Source organism: Gymnoscopelus microlampas (assembly GCF_963454915.1).
Source record: "Gymnoscopelus microlampas genome assembly, chromosome: 13".
NCBI classification, from domain to species: Eukaryota; Metazoa; Chordata; class Actinopteri; order Myctophiformes; family Myctophidae; genus Gymnoscopelus; species Gymnoscopelus microlampas.
Window position 1 is genome coordinate 38,895,599 of NC_139950.1, and position 23,000 is coordinate 38,918,598.

General features: G+C 41.9%; 1 protein-coding gene across 2 annotated transcripts in view; it reads right to left on the reverse strand.

The window, feature by feature from the left end:
* wdr11 (WD repeat domain 11) overlaps positions 1–23,000 on the reverse strand; it is a 95,657-nt gene that overhangs the window by 23,428 nt on the left and 49,229 nt on the right. For both annotated transcript variants that reach the window (XR_014602080.1, XM_084076315.1), the window contains exons 11-18: positions 22,660–22,744; positions 20,083–20,189; positions 16,068–16,143; positions 13,823–13,931; positions 13,032–13,153; positions 9,721–9,868; positions 2,009–2,115; positions 334–448 (exon numbers count right to left, since the gene is read on the reverse strand). Coding sequence is in view for 1 of the 2 variants with exons in the window: in XM_084076315.1 (XP_083932441.1) it covers positions 334–448; positions 2,009–2,115; positions 9,721–9,868; positions 13,032–13,153; positions 13,823–13,931; positions 16,068–16,143; positions 20,083–20,189; positions 22,660–22,744 (869 nt within the window). In the remaining variant the exon portion in view is untranslated. The remainder of the gene's footprint in view (positions 1–333; positions 449–2,008; positions 2,116–9,720; positions 9,869–13,031; positions 13,154–13,822; positions 13,932–16,067; positions 16,144–20,082; positions 20,190–22,659; positions 22,745–23,000) is intronic.

Consider the following 23,000-nt stretch of genomic DNA (forward strand, 5'->3'; position numbering starts at 1 on the left):
CCTCTAACTCAAAATGAATTTCCTATGAAGTCACTGTGCATACCTGTATGAGCACACAGCAGAGCTTAATTACCAGAAATGGTGGAATATTAGGTTTACATTTCTTAAAACTTTAAGTTATCTAGCTAACGTGTAAGCAGTTAGCTCGATAACTCCCCATCATCCCGCCCAGGTTCCCCCAAAGCGGTACATCTAGGGGGAAACACAAACTATTGGGAGAGAAATATACTGTACACATTGCACTGGTACCCCTAGGCAGTGGACCATCCCATACGTTCAAACTGTCCCTTAGTGCTATTGGACTGTGTTTTGTATGGTTCTCTGCTAATGTACCTCTTTGGTGTCCCAGACTTCTGCCCCATCTGTGTACATGACCAGCAGCTTCTGGTTGCCCTTTCCTGGGGCAAAGCGGATTTTCTTTACCCAGCCACGGTGAGTAGGGATCCCCCTGGAATAATAAGTCAAGTTAGTCAAAGCTATTTGTTTACATTTCATACAACAATTGAGGGAAACTCAATTTGTAAAACAAAAAACAACAAAAAACAACTGCACTAGTTAACCTTCTTTATTGTTTTTATATAATTTATTTTCTATTTGTTTGCCTTCTTTTGCTCAGAAGCGGACATGATGAAAACAGACATTGTACACTGGAGAAAAGACTGATTACGTGAGCTGAGTACATGGGAGCTTAACTCCCATGTATCCTATTTTAAAATCCGCCGATCCATATCCAACCAATATGCCCATATATGGGCATATACTGATGACATCAGGGATCACCATATATGGGCATACAAGGGACAAGGAACGACAACGAAACAAACATCTCCACATCTGGGCACAAAAGGGACGGGTACAACGGGTACTCTGACAAAGCCCCCAACACTATGACTCAGACACATTAGTCGAAAGTGTGACGTAGGTGTGAGCCTGAACCTCTAGGGTGCGTTCGGAAATTGCGCACTGGAGCGCACTCACACATTAGTTTGTATTGGCCAGTGCGCTCAGTGCTGTATTTCCGAACACACCCGTAGTGTTTTACATTTGAACAAGCTTGTTGTGTCCTGGAACAAGTCACTGAACCCCTAACGGATCATGACGAGCAAGTTGGTGCTTTGCTGTCGACGCCATCCGTGTGTAAAAAGAATGTGTGTGTGAATGTGAAATGTAAAGCGCATTGGGAAACGGTGCTATAAATGCAGACCATTTATAATTAGACTGCTTGGCTGACAGTCAATCGGCCCTCTATGAGATCAATTAATAACTGGTGTTAGCTACTACATAGCTCCTCCATAGATCTCCACCTGCAGCCTACAATGTTTATAGAACATATAAACCACATAACAAGACCACAATGGAACAATTTTGTGTTTCATATTTTTGTCAAATATTTGAAAATATATGATTATGTACAGCAGTGATTCTCAAACTTTTTCATGTCAAGGACCCCCAAAATGTATTCGGCCACGGACCCCCATCTAAAAATATTTTGTTCCAGGGACCCCCCTGAAGCAAAGATTTGAGTTACAAATGTTCGCTTTAAAAGATATATATTCAAAGATTTGCACAAATTTTCTCGATTTTTCAAAAATAGCAGATCTACAAGCTCATAGCGCGGCATTCGGTGCCGCGCTATGAGCTTGTATATCTGCTATTTTTGAATAGCCAAAGTGTAAAAAGTCATAATTATTCTGATGCTATATTTACACATTTTTCTGGGTACCCCCTGGAACACCCTCAAGTACCCCTGAGGGTCCCCGGACCCCACTTTGAGAACCAATGATGTACAGTATATGCAGTGTATGACAATAAAAACAAATACACACACACAAAGTGTTTGTGTGCATGTGGTGTGGATATGAACCCTGGCATTGGTAAGATGATGCTGCAATTAACCCAGCTAAATGTAGTAACGCTGATTTGGGTTAAAGTCAAAACCATTAATCACTCATGGCAGGGACATCAATTCTTATCATTTCTAAAAAAAAATAGACGCATGAGCTGTTACCTGGACAAACGGGCCTTGAGGTCCCAGAAGTTCAGATTGCCATCCACATCTCCAAGAACCAGTGTGTCACCTTTCCAGGCAATGCATGCAATGCTGCCCATGCTGCCCTGCAATACAGGAAGAGATTACAGACACGATGAAGGGGCATACAATAAGCCAGGGACGTGCACAGATAGACTCTAGATGGAGCTAGAGCACCTGCCCTTTGCCCTCTTGACCAGAAGTGCCCTTTTGAAAAAAAGGAAAAAAAAGTTGTTGTTTTTTTCAGTTTACAGCAGGGGTCTTCAACAGGGGGTCCGGGACCCCTAGGGGGTCCTCAGAGTTACTACAGGGGGTCCGCCAAATCTTTATGTGATATGATTTTTCTTTTTACCATAACCACTCGAAACCAAGCATCCCTTTTCTGAGGAGAACTTTAGCCAAAAATAGCAGATCTACAAGCTCACAACGCTTGTAGATCGGCTATTTTTGGCAAAGAGGTATAGGTGTAGAGGGAAAAAAGAGCAGACCAAATAAACAAAAAAAAGTAAAATTTACTTGAGCACCTGCCCCTCAAAATGTCTGTGCACGCCACTGCAATAAGCCATCAAAGAAGGGGAAGCCCACTAGCAGTACACTCTCTCACATTCCCATTCAGCCCACATCATGTTAAACTGTTAACGAGCCCACCCAAAAAGTCTGTTTTGTTGGCCATCTTTTACCGTTTTGTTTTCTCTGCCTGTCAACACGCTGCATGACAACAGGAATTTAAAACGTGCATCAACTGCAGACTGGAAGACAATCCGAGACATCCCGGCTAAAACCCTAAAACTGCCGGTGCGTATCTAGGTAGACCGTGATCCTGAGGGAAATTCAGGTGTCATGGCAGCAATGCAGTAGGGATGAAATGCAGATACAGGTAAGAGTAGAGAGATACACAAGAAGTCATAAGGCAACAATAAATAAATAATACAAATGTATTTAGATAATTAAGCATGATCCATTAACACATTGAGTGCCAAAAACGGTCTGGACCGTTTTTCATAATCCAAACAAGGTGTGCCAAAAACGGTTATGGCCGTTTTTGAAAAAAAAAAAAAAAAAAAAACATTTTTTTTTTTTTTTTTCTCCTTCACAGCACCAGGAGATATCATTTTACGAAGATTTAGACTCCAATCCACTTCCTGGTTAAGTTATGACTTCAAAAGCCTGTATCTCGGCTCCTGTGTACTTTTTGTTTTTACGATGTATTTTCGACTATTTTCAACTGGCTGCAACTATGGAACGGATTACCGAATGTTTTTAATCTTTTTCCCCGGATTGTACGAGACCTCTATGTGTGTAATGAGGGTATCACCGTGAGGACGCCAGGACTGTGATCACTGAAAATATTTTGTGACTACTTGAAAAAGGTCCAAAAATGGTTAAAATTCCAGGCACTGGAGGTACCCTGTTTTGAAAAACCCCTGGCACTCAATGTGTTAATAGATACAAATATATATGCATAAGTATCATGTACAAACAATCACCAGTAATATGGGCATATAAAATAGAAGACTTAAGTCTGAACTGGACATCTACATTGGACTGAGCGGGTTGGCAATTAGTAGATATACAATAGTATAATCTAATTGATAAAATTATAATATAGTGTCATGTACAGTCAATCACCAGTAATATGGGCTTAAGTGGATATATACTGTATGTACAGACTATCGGCAGTGATGTGAAGCTGATGTGTGCATAGTGTCAGCCAACTAGAATACAGATACAAATTCATAAATATTTACAGTCAATCAGCAGTGAATATATATATATATATATATATAGTGAACAATACCTCATCTATTGATGGTATCTATCAACAACCCATGATTATGTATAAAACAAAAGATCATCCCCATATTGTGGGCAAACCACCACAAATACTGATGTTCTCAAGTTTACAATGCAGTCAGTAGAGGCCAATAATTGCATTCGTTCCAAAACAAATCTCAGCCCATAAAACAGCTATTCCTGATTACATAAATAACAAACCATCCCCACAACATTTGATGTTTGTTGTGTCTGGATGTGAACGGGAAAAGGAATAAACGCCAAGTGGTAAAAACATCAGAATAAGTCAAAGCGATAGCAGCAGGGAAAGACAAAGTGCTGGTGTGACATTATATGTCAGATCACCTTCAGAGCACTACTGGTGCTGAATGATGCGATAGAACTTTAAGGGAGCAATTTCATCAGTTCCCTGACAGAGATATGAAGATCCTACATCACCCGGCTACAAAACCTATTGGGATATGCAAATCTTTTCAGCGTAGAAACTTCGTCCGTTTCACTAATAACGCTTTAACCCATTTAGAACGGGAACGCATCTGTGTAATTTTTTGATTATTGAATAGCCAAATATATCTAAAATGACAGAGATGCGTTCCCGGATTGAATGGGTTAAATCCCCCAGGTACACCTTCCCTGTCAGCCTGATAGGCTAAGAGGGCATGCAAGCGGCGCAGCTAGTGGAATAGACTTTTAATCAATATAAGCGAATGCTCAGAAAAGGACAACTTCATATAATTGCCTACACAGTGCAGTGATTCAGTACTCTGTCGGAATGACACTGAAGACTGAAAGACTACTTGTTCATGGATGTTTTCCAACCAAAAGCGTGTGTGTGTGTGTGTGTGTGTGTGTGTGTGTGTGTGTGTGTGTGTGTGTGTGTGTGTGTGTGGGGGGGGGGTAAGGGGGTTGTGAGCGAAATTGTGTTGTATGGTAGTCAACAACATACCACCATATGTGATGACTCTAACAAAGGCAAGGTGATGAAACACAAAGGACACAAAGAGTCAGTAAATGTTCAATTAAATGCCTTGTTGTATCTAATTACAGCCATGAACAATAGGTTGGCAGAGAGACTGACGAGTGATGACATCTGCCTATAATAAATATAAAGTCACAAACACCAGGTGTGCGACCATCATAATGTCATGTATGTACATGCATGCATGCATGTATCATGGTAATAATACTCAATTATTGAGGTTACTTAGTATCCCTTCTTGTCAGAATGTTATTTGGATAGCATGTTATTTAGAGCAGATAAAAGCACTGCATTCAAATGTAACTAAGCTGTGCAAGTTGTTGCTGTGTAGTCATCTTGACCAACCAAAAGCCCAAAAATGTATCCTTAATGTCAGACGGTTGATGAAATCCTGATGCTAGGTTCGTTGATAACCTGGTATCCTAGTTTCACAAGGCACTAAATTGTTCTCCCTGCACTGATCTCGCACTTGCAAGTCGCTCTGGAGAAAAGCATCTGCTAAATGCCTAAATTGTAAAATGTAATTTAAATTATTGGTGAGTTACTGGCAAAGTTATTATAATGAATACAACATTAATTAAACCAATCATGTAACTCAGCATGGCACATAAGGTCTTGTTGTTGTGCTGTAACATTGCCCCCTCCCCCACACAAAAAAAATCCACGAAAACACCTAATGTAGCCTGGCTGATGCTTTTCATTTTTTGCAGATGAGGCACATGTGTCTCCGAGGATAAAGAAAATGAGCGGTGCGACGAGAACAAAAACCTAAAAGGTGTCATTCATATGACACCTTTTAGGCACGAATTTCTTTCAAGGTAGTAAACATTTGGAACGTATCAGCAGCACACCTGTGTGTCACATAAATGTACCGGCACAGTGGGACACTGGTGAAACCACTGCAGGTGCAGCTGTTGTGACAGTCAGGTGTAGGATGATACCCTCTGCTTCAGCTGCGCTGCCTTATAGTGCTGTTGCTGTTTTTGTGGTTTTATTATTATAACCTTATTGTGGAGATATCATATTCATCACGGAGAGAGGCACATGATGATGTTTATACTCGTCGGAGCTACAGTACACTATTGTGTCCTCACATATTGACCGTTAGCCACTGAGGCCGGCCCTTCTCTCCCCTTCATCCCTTTCCCATCTTCCCTTAAAAGCAAAAACAAGCGTTTTTCATTCTTTCCTTTTCATTTTTGCAGGATCCTATAATGAAGGTGCGTGACTCCTTCCCCATTGTTGAAACATCCATGCAAGACATCTCTCCCTCACCCTGCTGCAAACAGCTGGTAATGTTCCATTTCCTTATTCTGCTTTTCAGAAGCTGAAAATCAACCCGGAAACGTATAAGTAAACGTTTGTAAACGCTTACAAACGTATGTTTCTCCATTATATAAATACAGTATTTTACTTGCAAGTTCATTCAAACCTGTCCAGTTATTTGGCTCATCAAGTAACTGGACAGCAGCAAAAACAGAGAAACGACTCTGAAATGCCTTCTGTTTTTGCTGTTTACTTCCCAAAGGTATCAGTAAATAATTGTATTAGTCCTTCATTCCTACTCTGTACTTCAGGGCATATGCTCGCCCGCTCGCCTTGCGAGAGTGGTTTTGAGAGCATTACGAATGGCTGTAGATGGTAATTATCATACAATCTGCACTCAGGCAGCTTTACTAGGTGATAGCTCACTTTCATGGGGCATCTGTGGCTCAAGAGGTAGAGTGGTCATTTGGGAACTGTTAAATTCCAGGTTCAATCCCTTCCTGGTTTAGTGTCAAAGTGTCCTTGAGCAAGACACTGAACCCATAACTGCTTTCGATGAGGGTGGTTCCTTGCATGGTTGCCTTCGCCATCAGTGTGTGAATGTGTGTGAATGGGTGAACGTAATGCCCATTGTAAATGGCTTTGGACAAAAGCGTTTTAGAAATGCAGACCATTTAACAAATGCATGCCATTTTACTCTTAAAACCCAGGTTAATGCTGAGAATGCATTTATTTTATTTTATAACTTAGTTAATGTCCCGCTGTCGCCACCACCTTCAGCGAAGAAACAGTTCTACAAATTGCTAAGCACAGACGGTGCACATAAAAACACAACGTACACTACACCACCCCAGTGACCACACACACAAAAGTATATGACGGCCCACCAATGTGGAACGTTTTTTTCAGAAAGCCTATGGATGAATGAAATGTAAAAAAGGAAAGAATCTGTTGTAATTCTAACATCCACAAAAGTAGACCATCTGTATGTCCCCCCCCCAAAAAATAGTCTGATCACTCATGCTGACACATGCATACAGCACCAATTACAATGCAGCTCACACACACCTCACACAAAGCTCACATTAGCATATCATTGGTAATGCATTGTGTAGGCATTGTTCAAGGTATATGCATATCACTGTAGCCCAATGCAAAAGAAGGAAGATAAGCAATTGTCCCAGTGCAATAAGTCTGAAGACATTTTTTGAATTTACATTTTAAGATGCAAGGTAGGCAATTATATATAAAGGTTTCAAGCCAGATAACTTCTAATTAATTATGCTATCTGAAAGCCTTTTCAAATTGCACTTGGAAGCCATGCTGTGTCGGATGCCATCAACTTTAAGAAGTAGGTTAAGCCCGGCGTGAAGCGCAGTCCTATGAAGTGGCGGAGAGCAGAAACATCTGCAGTGCTCACTGAAACTGCGTTTATATGGACCCTAATATTTCACTAATATCCAGAATGACAGCCCGAAATGCATCCCGTAAACACCTCAATTGAAAGAGAATATTCAGATCTGGACTCATCGGAAGGAATATTCATTCTGGTTGAGAGGGGTGGTTAAACCTTTTGATAGTCAGATCGACAGGAAAATATCAGCATCTTAACACTTATTCCGTTTCTCTCTGGTTAGTATTACTTCTGTGCATCTTTGCATGTTTGTTAATGGTGTCAAATTAGAATAAAATGATTAAAATACTATAGGACTGAAGTCCGGAGCTGAGCGTGCTCTACTGACTGTAGTTTAAGGAATCAGGGACAAATGCAGACTCACAGCAAACAGTCAAGAAATTGTCAGCACTCGCAAAATAATTGTTTGTGTTTCAGCAGCAGCAGTCTGACAAACGGACACGTTTCGGCTGCTCTTCATCAAGGCCTGGAGGCCTGAGGAGTAAGGAGCGGAAACGCATCCGTTTGTCAGACTGCTGCTGCGGTAAATTAAAAGACTCGGCATGTCCCTCAAGGTAAAACTTCCTCCTTGTTGTCACATTTCTCATGTATCTTAATATCAACACATTGAGTGCCAGTCGCGTAGATCTACGCGAACCTATTTAAAGACGCCACGTGCCAGTCGCGTAGACCTACGCAAAGTGGTGCTTTTTTCTTTTTTTCAAAAAAAAGTTCACATTGCACTTTTTTCTATTTTCGATACGGCACATTTCATTGTAGCACCACCGGAAACGGAATTATTCGGGATCCGGTTTTGCCGATCCCGTCGGCCTCCGTTCTGATGAAGAAACTGAAACGCCATTTTCTCTTTGTAGTTTTTCTCCTCTCTGATCACTGTTTAACATAAACCGTTCCACCTACAACATGGTGGCTCCGTTTGACATGTGGTTTTCACTGGTCGAACCAGGCAGATCTCCGCGATGTTTACAAACAGTGCAGAGCTCAATCTTAAGGATTTTAACAAGGTCTATGGCGACGTGAAAAAAACAAAAAAACAACGATACAACGTTGGCACTGGTGAGTATATTATGAGAGTAACCTGTGGCATGGAATGTGTTAAATAAATGTTGCAAAAGTTCAGGCTGAAATGAGATCGTTTTATTATAATTTCCCGTTTCATGTCGATGTAAAAATAGTTCCACCGCAGCACGTCACTCGGAGCAATTCATGCCAGTTCACTGGACAAGTCAAGACTTGTATTTAAACCATTATACTGTATTATATAAGCTTATTAAAATGAGGCTATAGCATAAGACAACTATATAAATTTGTGAATAAGAGCAGCCTTTTAAGTTATTAGTGATTCAGAATATGCAGAAGTCAGTGTTAATTTACTGTTGATTGATTGATTGCACACTTTATTAAGATGATTATTAATATAATATAAGCTTCTTGTTTATTTCCCTGTTGGCTCTTTACAATCCTGGGAAATATGTTGGCAGATACATGTATAACCTCACATCTCGTCATCAATAAAAGATAATGGAAGTAAATGCATCTGTTTTTTTTCATTATGGATAATTAGAAATGCACTTTGGTTTAATTAAAAGTAACAAGTACTACAGTGTAGTACTTGTAAAAATCATATATTGAAAATAAAAATGGATGCATCAAGATGCATTGATTTATCATCGCAGCCCTCTGAATCGGAATCAAATAGTCAGAAGCCTAGAAATTGGCTGCAGCCTGAAAAAAGAAATACCAATAATTGCCAATTGGTTACAATTGGCAAGCCCCCCCCCCACCCCAACACTCACATTTTCAAAGGTTTGTTGACAATTGCAATGGATTCATGAAGTGTGTGTATAAATGGCAAAATCCATTGTGGCTGGCTAGACACAGGTTCACTCACGTGCCCATGGCGCTTTTCTGGATTTTACGGTGGATTGATTAACGTGACAGCTCATCTACACCAAACGATCGCCTTTTGATTGCCGTTTGTGATCAATAAAAATACATAATTAGATCTACCCTCTGATTGGCTGTCGCTGCTCACAAAGTGCCGTGCCATGTCGTTCAGTGTACTGTAGCTCAGCAACCACTGAAAATGAAAGGCTTCCGGCCTCTTTGTTGTTTTTTGCCGCTGCTGGTGTGAGCCCAGGATTACACGCTAACTTTCATGTTATTGAGAATGCAGAATTCAATTGATCTAAATGAAAAGAAACTGGTGCAATAGAGAGCTGTGGTGTATGGACTCACGTCAGGGGGGATCCGCGCTCCATCTTTCACTGTGTTGCCTTCTACAGTGATGTGGTACACCTGTCCATCAGTGTCAGTGAACACAAAGTGTTCCCTGGCTGAGATGTTCTGGCTGGTCTCCGACTTACTCTCTGCATCCTGCAGGAGACTGTGAGGGCAAACCACACACACACACACACACACAAAAACATTTCTTCATCTCCACCAACATTTTAGGTTGTGATTTCTTCAGAAAGGGATCTAAGATATCAAATCAAAGAAAGGTTGTGATTTCTTGACTGACCTGACCTTTGCCTGATATTCAAAATAATGCATATTTACGTACACTATAAGGCTGGGTATCAACCAGGGCATCTCTGTATATATGAAAACTAGAGTTTCGGGGGGCTACGCCCCCCTCAACCCCAGCGGCGCACGGGGCCCAGCGTGGCCGCGTGTATATTGGGGTACTGAAATTGCTGGAGTAAAACTGTGGAAAAGTAAAAAAAAAAAAAAAAAAAAATTGAAAAAAATATATTTTTGATGTTTGAGGGGGACCCCCGCGGACCCCCTGCTGGTCGACGGACCCCCTGTGGAGTGTTGGGACGCGCGGGGACCCCCCTGGAACATGGCGGACCCCTTCGGTGTTTTTTTTTTTTTCATGAAGGTGGTTGCTTGTTTCTGGCGCTTGTTTTTAGAGAACCTGGCATGCCAACCTGAACTTGGCAACCCGACTGACATCAGTGACGTGTCCTTGGTATTTGTACTTCCGGGTTGCATAATGATGACATCACCCCAGCGCATGCTGGCGGTGGCGTTACACCAGAAATGGTTCCTGGAGAAAATGGTGACCAAAAAAATTTTTGGGAAAAAAAGGAAAAAACCCCCGCATCGGCTTGCTGTTGTTGTGGTGATTAGGTCGTGCGCACGGTAAACGGTACGAAGCTGCCTCCCCTTCCGTTTTGTCCGACATTTGGTGAGTAGAATTAATTATGTTGCGCGGTGGAAAAGGTGTAGTGAGCAATGAGATGTCCCCTACGCGACGCGTAAATTCAGCGCGGCCGCCGTGGCGAGTCAGTTGGCGACATGTGGTCTGGCGGTGCGTTGTTTATTCGATAACAGAGCTGTGGGGTGTCCGCACAGAGGGTGCGGAAGTCGGTCGCCATTTATATAGTTAGATTAGCAATTATCAAATAGCGTTTTTAATTGATCAATTAAAAAGCTTCCCATACTGTTTTTAAAAGGAACTGCTCAACTTCTATAGGTCTCAAATTAATATCTAATTCACTCCCACTGTAAAATCCTGAACTCTCAGAGTGTAAAAAAAGGGACCATATGGGTCCTTTTGTGCACTCACAGAGTTAAATTAGACACTCTTAACTTGATTAACTCTGGCGTCCCTATGTGGGCATGTAATTATAGGCGGGCATTTGGCATACATACTTAAAGTCATACTGTGTCATTTTATAAATTAAACAAAAGTTATTTATGATATACCGTAATGTTGACTGGTATATTTTTCACACTAACAATTCCCCATAAATGTGTTTAATGACAACTTTTCTAGACACTATTAAATACTATTGTCGGGGGCCGACACTCGCCCCCAAATAATATTGTCACAGAAATGTACCGGAAATTATTTATGTTTTGCAACGTATTGTGTTCCAAAATATCCTCTGGCACTAATGCTGTGGAGCTATCAGGTGTCACCAATTTATTTTTTAAATAATGCTACACAGCATGACTTTATTTATTTATCCCAACGTGATGCGATGTATTGTGAGCTTGTTGATCGGCTATTGCCGCCGCGTCAAGTAGAAATAAGGCTTTAAGTGGTAAAATTGTACACAGTGGATTTCTCTTTAAGCCGTTAATCTGGGTTTATAAAATATGATATTCCCTAGCGAATCACTTAACCCATTGAGACCTGAAGCCGATTCTACATGTCTCCTAAATCTCAACAGTTTTCTGAAAAACGTATGTTTCTATATCACTGGTGCTCAATCTTTTTCATGTCAAGGACCCCCAAAATGATATGTATTTGGCCGCAGATATACAAGCTCATAGCGCGGCACGGTGCCGCGCTATGAGCTTGTATATCTGCTATTTTTGAATAGCCCAAAGTGTAAAATAATGCTTTTTTAGCTCAAATCTAAAAATGACACAGTTCCAGGTCTTAATGGGTTAAATACGCCAACATTGTTCATGTGAAGCAGTTTGCTCATGCTTATTCATGAAGATTATAGAAGTCGCTGGGGCTGGGCCGGTGTGGGCGGATAATCAACAGGTGGTTTGGTCAGGCACAGAGCTTGGCAGAGCGCACACAGGCCAGGCGGCTCTCTGAGGGCGGCTTGGAGCAGACAGCCGTGGAGGTGTAACTGAGAGAGTGCGCTGCAGCACTCTCGCTGCTTGTTTGTAAACAGCCTATTAACCCATTAAGACCGGGAACGCATCTCTGTCATTTTACATTTCTTTGGCTATTCAAAAATAGTAGATATACAAGCTCATAGCGCGGCACCGAGTGCTGCACTATGAGCTTGTAGATCTGCTATTTTTTTTAAAAACATTTGTAAAATATTTGTGAACATGTGTGCAAATCTTTGAATATATATTTTCTAAGCGAACATTTTTAACTAAAATCTTTGCTTCTAGGGGGTCTCTGAAACAAAATATTTAGCCAAATACATATCATTTTGGGTGGTCCTTGACATGAAAAAGTTTGAGAACCACTAATATTATAGCAACATAAGTAAACAAAAACAATACAAAAACTGTTAGGATTTAGAAGACAGAAGCAAAGATTTGAGTTACAAATGTTTATTTGAAAAAAATATATATTCAAAGATTTGCACACATTTTCACAATTTTTCAAAAATAGCAGATCTACAAGCTTGTAAAATGTTTGAATAGCCAACGAAATCTAAAAATGACACACAGATGCGTTCCCGGTCTTAATGGGTTAATTTTAGACGATAAATAAGTGATGTAGTTGTTGAATACTGATTAATATTACATCTACAGCTGATGGTTTAAATTTCAAAATGTGCTACTTCATACAGTCCGTTTGATCACCTCGATAGGGCAGACGCAAACCAGGCTGTCACTGATATAATCTCGTCCCATTGGCTGCTGTAATCGCAAATCAATGAGAGTTACTGGATTCACAGGAATCACGTGATATGTAGAATCGAATATGAAGATTTCTGGCCCATATCATGGGGTATTTAAAGTGGTTAAATGAACCCTGAGGAGTTTACAGTGCCCTTGCACTTGTCTAGGTTTTCCATGACTTGACTGCTAATGCGGCGCTGTTGGCCTGTGATGCTGACCTGATGACAGATGACTCCACACTGCTCTGCTCAGTGTCAGACACAGTCTGCCGAGCCATAGCCTCCCTGGCTGCCATCTGCTTCTTCTTTAGACTCTTCAGATTATGAGATGGGGACCACTCCTGTTTATATGTATAAACAGATTGCGCACACACACACACACACACACACACACACACACACACACACACACACACACACACACACACACACACACACACACACACACACACACACACACACACACACACACACACACACACAATTACAATACAAACAAATATTGAGATAGAGACAGGAGATAAAAAGCTATTTCTATAATAGGTTCATAACAACACTTCTATAAATAAAACCCACAAAACAGCTTCTCCCATCGTACAGTGGGAACATAGAGGCTGCAGTCCGTTGGACCGCAGGCTGCAATCAGTATGGAAATGAGGCAACGATGAGGGAAGGCAGCATGCACTATTAAGGTTACTGGGCTGTTATTTGTACTGTGGAGGAATTTACTGCCACACTGTAAAGTTTGTCCAGCATAACTCTTCTTTTATGGGCCTTTCTTCAGCCTAATGAAGCTACTGTTCCATGCTGAGCCAAGGAGATTTTTTTCCAGACTAATCTTTCAAATGGCCACTACAACCGCCGGTAGGGAGGCAGAGTACACACTCGAACACTATCACCCAAATGGAGAGGCAAACAGCATGGGAGTTCTGGACCGATGGATTTTTATGGCGCTTATAAATGTATGATATATAATGGAAGTGTGTGTGTCGCTATGAGTTTGTCATTACCAGTGCAGTGACGGTGGGGAAGTTTTTGGCCATCTCTCGAAGCAGGGTACCAGTCCTGACGTCCCAGAGCTCCAGGGGCTTCTCTCTGAACACCACCACCAGGTACTGCCTGAGGACGGACGGACGGACGGGACATGATGAGGAACTGAAAGAGCTTCTAGAGATGCTCGCTGCCAAATGAAACTGGACCCTCTATAAGGCCATTTATTCCAAATGACCACACGCCACCTACTTTGATAGAAACATCTCATCTCAGTAGCCTAGCAACACTCTTCAGTCAGTTAGAGTTTAACTGGAGGCGCGTGTGGCTTGGGAAAGTTTCCAAATGACCATTGGGAATGGGACTGCAGGCACAGGCTCAAGATATTAATTCCACTGAAATTGAAAGGGTAGATGGCAGCTACTCTTGCCGCTTGGATGAAGTATTGACTGTCCACACTGGTTTGGTTTGAGACCACATCGTGTACAATAAAGGCATGCAATGATTGCCATTTCTCCTGCAAGTACTGTACATAAACACCATAAATAACATAGTCAAACACCAAGGTAACTTTCAGTGAGGGCCAAGGCCATACAGCAATAATAATAATAATAATAAATGCTAAGTGTTGATTCGGGGGTACAATGCAGACTGTTAGAAGTTGGAAGCTAGTCTAGACCTTTGACAGTGTCCTCAGTTGTAATAAAGATAACTACAGTAAGATCTTTTATGGCAATCGTACAGATGCTCATTCATTTATGGTCAAATTATGGCAGCTCATCTCAGACTAGGCACTCTCAACTCAAAGAACTTGAGGTCAGACTGAGTGCATATTATTGACAACATAAACAACAAAGGAACCGTGACATGACAATTTTTAAAACGCTGATTTTGAAAAGAGCATTACTCAGGTAATTGGAAACCTGGAGGTGAAAGCAGGTTTGTGAGCAAAAGATCGGCGGTTCAAAGCCCCGAGCTGGTTGGGAAAGTTGACTATGCCTAAATGTCCTTGAGCATGGCATTAAACCCACCAACTGCTCATGTCAAGCTGGACAGAGTGTACACTGTGTGTTAAACATTGAGCAGATCCCTGGAATGATAGTGTGTCCTTCCCTTCCCTACATACAACTTCACTGGCCAGCTTAAGTGATGATAAAACATAGAGAACTGAAGCTCTACATACGGTCATCTACACTTTCCTTTAAACTTCCATCAAGGTTCCTTCATCACACAGCTGGCTTTGTGTCTCCCTGCAGTCTTCTCCTTTCCTCCCCACCTCTCTGTCTTGATCTGTCTGTCTGTCTGTCTGTCTGTCCGTCTGTCTTGATCTGTCTGACCGTCTGTCTGTCTGTCTGTCTCATCCCTCATTCTTGTTCTTTTTCCACTCGAATGCAATCCGCATTCCTTTTGGTTGCCAAGTCAACAACTCAACCTCATTGACATTTGTCTCTGGTTATCGGCTTACGACAAAGATGGTGTTGTGGAGAAGGGTTCTGCGGTGTGGAGTGAATGGTGTAGTGGTGTGGTGTTTAAGGGCGAATTCAGACTATGGTCCCGGGTGCAGACCCGGGACCACACTTGCCAGATGTTGTGATTAGTGTGAACGCTGCGTTCCGTACCGGCGTTCGGAACACCTTACCGTACCCGAGTACGCCTGGAGAGGTGGTCTGGAGTACGATTCGTGCGTACTTGGCTAAGGAACGTTGCAACGTGAAAGCCATCCGTACCAAAAGAAGGAAGTGGACTGATCATTTATGTATCACATGAGTGACACATTATTTTACCTGGGTTATACCTTCTGATAGTTCCATTTAAATATTGACATGAAATAAATAAATAATCCTGCTCTAAACTCTGACAAGTGACTCTTCTTCTGTCACATGACATTCCCTATCTCCCAAAGCCCCATAGTCCATAGCACCCCCCTGAGTACCATTACAGATGAATATAGTGTAATCAGGTACGGAAGAATCATGGCCAATGTGAATGCTGGCCAGCGGGGAGAGGGCAATTGTGCTCGGGAACGATTCCAATCAATCGGACCCAGTCTGAATCCGCCCTAAGGGTGCTGGGGTGTTGTTTTGAAGGGTGTTTGGTTTTGGGTGTGGTGTTGAAGAGTGTTTGAGTGTGGTGTTGAAGGGTGTAGTGGAGTGGTGTTTGAGGGAGTCGGAGTGTTGTTTTGAAGGGTGTTTACAGAGAGTGGTGTTGAAGGGTGTAGTGGTGTGGTGTTTAAGGGTGTTGTTTTGAAGGGGTCTTGGAACTCACTTGAGATGAGACACTTTAATCATCTCAATGGCTGGCTCATCGTTCCCTCTCTCCCCTCGGAATGCAAAGCACCTGCCTGAGAGAGAGACAGAGAGAGAAAGAGAGATAGGAGGAGAAAAGGTTGAAGTTGGGGTAAAGATTGAAGAGAAAAACTAAGAAAATAGACTGGTAAATGTAATAACTTTGTACTGATACTGTAGAGATCGTTTCATTTTAGTGATCAGGCGGTCTTGGTTTAATCTCCCTGCTGGAGCAGGATTGAAGAAGCAGCAGTTGGTCTGATCTCTTCTTTATTCATGGGGTTCCACCGGCCGCAGACGACATTATGCAAAATGTCAACGAATATTAAACGACCTGCAGGGTGTTTTGCTTTTACCGCACCCTTGTAAGGAAGTGCTGATGTACTTGGGAGAGGACACCTCCCGGTGGTCTGTTTAAAATGCATGAGAGGGGAAGCAGACAGGTCCCAAAGGTGATCTAGGGACAACAAAGGCAAAGAGCAACAGCAAAGAGCAAAATTGACCTCCACCAATTGTCTGGGGACCGGTATGATGTGGAGCATTGTGGCAAAATACCTCAAAAAAGTTAGTGTTTTGGGTGTGTGTGTGCGTGCGTTACTGTAATCAGGCTAATACGGACAGAACATTTCACATCTCCTTTTTAGTTTTCCTCTGACAATGGCCGGTGTCTAGCGTCCTGATTACTGGATGGCCATTAACGTACGTGTACCCCTAGAGATGATCAGCCGGGGCGACGGGCCGTTGTAATCACAGCGGTGTCTGTCAGACACGCGCGTCTCAAGGACATACAGCATAACCAGTAGTAGCAGCACACACACACACACACAGGGATGTGTATGGGTACAGGTAGGAAGGCACGAGCATTCCACACATACACACACAAAATATACATTTTGAGAATTGGTATGAAACAATAAATGTCAGCACTTTACAATTCAGGCATTTAGCAGATGCTCTTTGCCGGAGCAACAATAAATGGCATGAATCCTAGTAAGCAAACGACAGGGTAAATGTCAAATGCAAATAGAGTTCAAAAGTAAAACAATTAAACGCTACAAAGTAACAACTAAGTAAACATCTAACCTAGCATGTGTCTAAACCAGTGGCAAACAGTACTGTATACAGTATGTCTATCGAAATAATACAACCTTGAACCTATTTGAACAAGAACCAGTGGAAAATTGGGAGTGAAGCCTAATTAATACTTAGTTACTGTATGTGCCGGTGTCTTGCACAGAAAATAGCAGATCTAGAAGCTTGCAGATTTTCATGCGCGACGCCGGCGTCGAACAAAGTATAAATCAGGCATTAGACTGCAATCCTGACTGCGGGGGCGTGGGGGGTGGAGGTCATTCCACACCTTGGGAGGCAGGAGGATGATGCTGCCAGGACTACCCAAACTCAGTTATCTCTCCACGGGTAGTAGCTAAATTTAAAGTCAAGGTCTCCTTTGACAGTATAGTAAGTCTTTTTAACACACATGAACTTGTTTTAGGAACTCAGGACAATTAGGAGTGTGTGCTATAAAATAGCCAGTAACCTAAGCTAATGCTGTGGACTGTTAACTTTGACGACTCTTAGCACAAAGTCATTAAGGAAGTGGCTCGCCCTTTGAATGAACTGAGGGGAAAGAACATTTACTATCGCTGCCATTTTTTAACCATTACACTGGCTGCCTATTTTATGTAGTCAATGCAAAGTTCATAAGCCAAGGCAATATAACACTATGGGGAAAGACAGTTAGGCAGCCATGAGGACAGTGATTGGAGAGGAAACATGGGAGGGTTCTACAATGTAATGTTGGGCAAGGAGCACAGTACAGACATTTTACCCACTTTGTAAAAAAAAAAAAGAAAAAAAAGGAAATAAACTGAACAAGTGGTTCGATTGATGGGTAAATTATATTTAAGAGCCTATAAAAGGAGCAAATAAAAATCATGGCATATGCCATATTTTATTCCCAAACTCATTCCCCTTTCCTCGTTCCATTGACTTTTTATAGCTCTCCCCTTTCACATTTTGTCGACTAGTAACGCCATCCATCTCTTCCCAACTTACTGTCATTTGTCCTCTACTTAACTCTGCCATGTGCCCTCTTTACCCCCTCCAGGATCTATGGCCACTGGTGGGGAAATGATTCTATTGACACAGCAGGCAGGCTACGTCAACCAAGTCCCCAGACATGATGAGAGCTCATTTTCAAAGTCAGACACCCTTCAGTAATGCCTTTTTAGTTAGACTATTTAGTTTGAAGTTACATTTTGAGGAGATTGCCCAGCAACTCCTGTAGAACAAATAGATTAGATGATTAAAGACAGTGAGAAACAGAGGTAAGGGGATTAACAGAGAGAATAGAGAATGATATACTAATCTCACAAAGGATTCAATCGTCTGAAGTGAACCACATGATCAGAATGTAGTGGGGCTAAAACTTAAATAGAAAATTGTATGGGGGCACATAATATCAAATATTGACCATGACGGAGGCGCTAGAGGAAAGGCCATAAGGTTACCACACTAAAATTGAGCTATTTTTCTGCAAATCTGACATTTTGGCCTGAGGGTGGCGCTAGAGGCAATGTCAGAGCATCCCTCAAATGGTTAGGGTTCATCCACCACACTCAGGAAGTATATCCGCCAGGTTACAAGGCAATCAGGCCTTGGAGGAACGGCTATGGGTCACCAAATTCTCAAGGGAGCACAAAGTAAGAAAGCAGCATTGGGAACCAATGGTACCTGAGCCATGTGGTCCAAAAGTCAGTAGCCTATCTGCTGTTTCCGTAGCATGAGGCAGCTTGATGTACAAGTACAGCCCCTTGACATGACACTAGTATATCTATATCAGAGGGACTGACAATCCTTGATGCTTGATGCCGAGTACCAAGCAGGGAAGCATTGGCCGCCATTTTTATAGTCTTTGGTAGGACTTGGCTGGGGACTGAATCCCCAACCTCCCAATTAATGTCAGGGCGGATACTCTAACTAGAAGGCCACTGAGCTGGTGGAGAGCATGAAGGTGCACGGCCAATTCTATTGCAATCCAGCCAGTTTTGAGACCATGTTGTTTGGGACCAAAGTGTTGGATGGACCGACCGACTAAACGTAGCCAACCTAACCCTGCACTCACATCAAAACGACAACAAGAACGTTGTTCTTCATTTCCATTGGTAGCTGACAAAATGGTGACACATAAAAAGTTGAGGATATATTAAACTTTATGCAAATGAGCAGTGACAGAGTCGAGCAACCCGCGCGACAGTCAGTCAGGGCAAACGCTTCCCCTTCTTCTGCTGTGAAACATTCCTGAATTGATTAACTATTAAACTAGATGTTATGAATCTGAAAATGTGAAATGAATCAATGTTGAGCATGGCCTATTTTTCACTTTTTTTGATAGATGCTAAAATAGTTGTACTATGCAGATACACAGTATGTATCACCCCCTAGGTCTTCTCATTCCTTGTGTCCCTTCTTGTCGAAATGTTTGTGATAGATGCTAAATAATTGTACTATGCAGATACAGTATGTTGCTTACTTGATACACAGTATGTTGCTCACTTGTTCACGTATGTTATATTATTTAGATTTGCCTGGCCACAAATGCTACTGTAAGAATGTTATTTACAAAATGTTATTTTGTAGATAGCATGTTGTTTAGTCATATGCTAGGTTTGACGTTTACCAGGTTTCCTAGTATCTTTGTAGTACTTAATTGCCTTTCTTTGCACTTTACTTATGTGACCATTTATCCTGTTGTTTGTTGAATAGGGTTCATGCCATTTACTCTGGAAAAGAGCATCTGCTAAATGCCTGAATTGTAAATTAGAGTAGGACCCCTGGATGGAATCTTCACTGAAGAGAGAGAATTAAAGTGAGTGAAAGAGGGACAGAAGCAGTACTCACCCAGTGTGTGGGGGCACACTTGTGCGTGTGCGCGCGCGTGTGTGTGTGTGCGTCTGTGTGTATGTGTGTGTGTGCACGCGTAATCGACTCACCAGTGGGCAGGTCTACGTGCTGCAGTTCATTCCGCACCATGCCCATGTTGTTGGGGGCAGAGGTAGCAAAGGACAGGAAGCTGGTAAGACTCACCCATTCAATCCCCCTGTTGTGCAAGCATGCATGCATAAATGCGCACACACAAACAAACACAAACACACTCTTTATTTCAATGAGTAATTCTTCTGCCTACCTCTGAATTCCACTAAAGAGTTTACAATGCTTAGCAACTCAAGCCAAGAGAAGTCAACATTCTGGGAGGTGAGCCCAGTATGGGAAGCAAGCATTGCGCCATAATGAGATGCTAAATATACGCATGATTAATTAGTCAATTTCCCCACAAAATGTAGATGAGATGCTAATTATCTGGACCTCCCTTGGTGTGGCTAGGCTGAGGCAGAGCCTGCTACACTGATTTCAATCCTGTGTTCCTCGCTTCCAGCCAAACAAAATATATGGTTATAGAATTTAAGACACAGTTTAGTATATATATTTGAGCATCGTTCCCGAGTAGGGTGGTGCCCGTCTAGTTAGGAAAATAATCAGAATTGGGTTAGGATTAGGTATTTACAGGTTAGGTTTAGGGGTTATGGTCAAAGTTAGACCTGATTAATACGTAGTTGACACGTAGGCTATTTTCGGTGCGCGACACCTGCACACAACGAAGTATAACTCAGGCTTTAGGATTAGGGTTAAAAATGGCAAAATAAATATCGTTGTCCTCACAAGTATAGTAATACAAACGTGTGTGTGTGTGCGTGTGCGTATGTATTATGCATGTGCTTGTGTTATTTGCCAATGCATAGTTTATTTCACAGTTTATGCGTGTGCGTCTTCACCCTGGTGTGCATATTACTTTCATGTGCTTATTTGTTCCGAGTTTTTTTATCGTTTAATTTGAGTAACTTCTGACGTAGCGACATAAATCAAGTCAACAAATCAAAATGCTGAAGACAAGCTAACTGAAGGGATACACAAGTACCAACACGGGGATGAGATGGGGGCTTATGGAATAAGTAAAAGGCACTGATATTTTTAAGTGACAGCTAACAAGCAGTGTCCATGTGTTAAGTGACAGCTACAGTAACAAGCAGTGTCATGAATGGAGAGGGAACGACAAAGCACTGCTTTCTGAAGGAAGCAAAGCCAATCCAGGTCTGTCTGTGTGTGAATCATATTCTTTGAGCTGTAAATCTTACAGAAAAATAACAAAAATCTCTGGGGAAATAAAGTAAAGATTGATTTGCTGCATACTGTAGCAGCAGCTGAACACCATGCAGAATCCAACTGCTTCTGGTGGCACGCTGGACAGGTTGGCTAAATTGTGCACGAGTGTTGGCATAGCAACACTCTATAATATCCCCCCCCCCTCCCCACCCACCCGAACACAGCCTAAAGGGAGTCGTGACAACAACCCGCATGATAAACCCAGTTTAGCTCAAAATTAAATTCTCTAAAATACACCGTTTATATACTTTTGCAACAGGGGAATCGTATACAGCACCTGTAGATGAAAAATGGCATAATTATATCTGGCTGCATTAGAGTTGGTCATGATCTCTTGAAAGTTTCTTAAGAGTTTGTGTTTATGGAGAGAAACTTATCTCTTTGGGGGAAAGCCTGGTTCTGCTTGCAAGGATGATGTTCCCTCCCAATCGATCTCTTAGCGGTATAATTGATTCAATCTTGCGGCTAATTAATCACGGTGAAATAGTTTTACTGCTCGTTAGAGGATAATAATTAATGAAGCGAGGCCTGCCCTTTTTGCTGGTGTTTGACCCTTTCATTGTATGGTGCTGCGGGGGGACTACCACTCTGACTTTAACTCTCATCAGGGTTGGCTGCCCCTTAAACTGCAATTAACCTTCACAGCGGTACAGAAGAACAGCAGGGGAATGAGGCTGTTCTGGAGCATGGTTGAACTGGAACAAAGGTAATTGTATTACCCACTCTATTACTGCTTATACTGACTCTATCACCTCCTACATACTTCATCAATACCAATATTAGCAGCAACTCTAATCTTCTAGTAGAACATGGCAGCCCAGTTAAATAGATGTTTGTGAGAATTTGACCATGCAATTTAAAAGTTCTCTCCGCGTTCAGAGTGGTTTCATGTTATTGAGCTTCAAAGTTTTTTCATTCAATAGGGAGTAAGCAGATATAACCATTTTAAATGTGTGTGTATGTACTGTATTCAATAAATGTTGTGTAATACCTCACATATATTTAGTGCATTCAATGAACAAAACATGTACACATTTTTGTCACAAATGTCAGTCGTCCAAACTATGTAATTTTAAAAGGTCTAGTGACTTGATGCCATTGGTGGAGAGTCTATTGTTTGGATACACAGACTGACCCCTGGGATTTACATAACACAGTTTCAAGGCTTTGATCCCCTAATCCTGGACAGGGCTACTGCTGTGCTCTACAAAGTAAAATCCTCAGTGGTAATTGAACTCTGAGAATGTACAAATGGAACCAAATGGACCCGGTTCCATTTGTACACTCTTGAGTTAAATTAGCACTCGGGACTTTACAGTGCACCCACTGAGCTATACCAGCACTCTTACCTGACTTCACATGAGTGGACGCTCAGCTCCTTGTGGAGGAGACCACTGGTGAGGTTGTACACCAGCACTGACCCGTTACTGGTCCCTGTGGAGAAAACGGAGCAGAGGGGGGGGGGGGGGGGGTAAGAGAGACACACAGACAGACGGAGAGAGAACACAATAAAGTTGGTTGCTATGTTAGAAACCAGCAGTGTTGGAAAAGTACTCAAATGTTTTACTTAAAGTAATGCTAGGTAACTTTTTCAATAAAACTAAAGTTAAATTGTATATCTTTTGTGAGTGGCAAATGTTTCACAACACCCACTCCATGAATTTCACCCCCGAAAGCCTTTTATTTATAT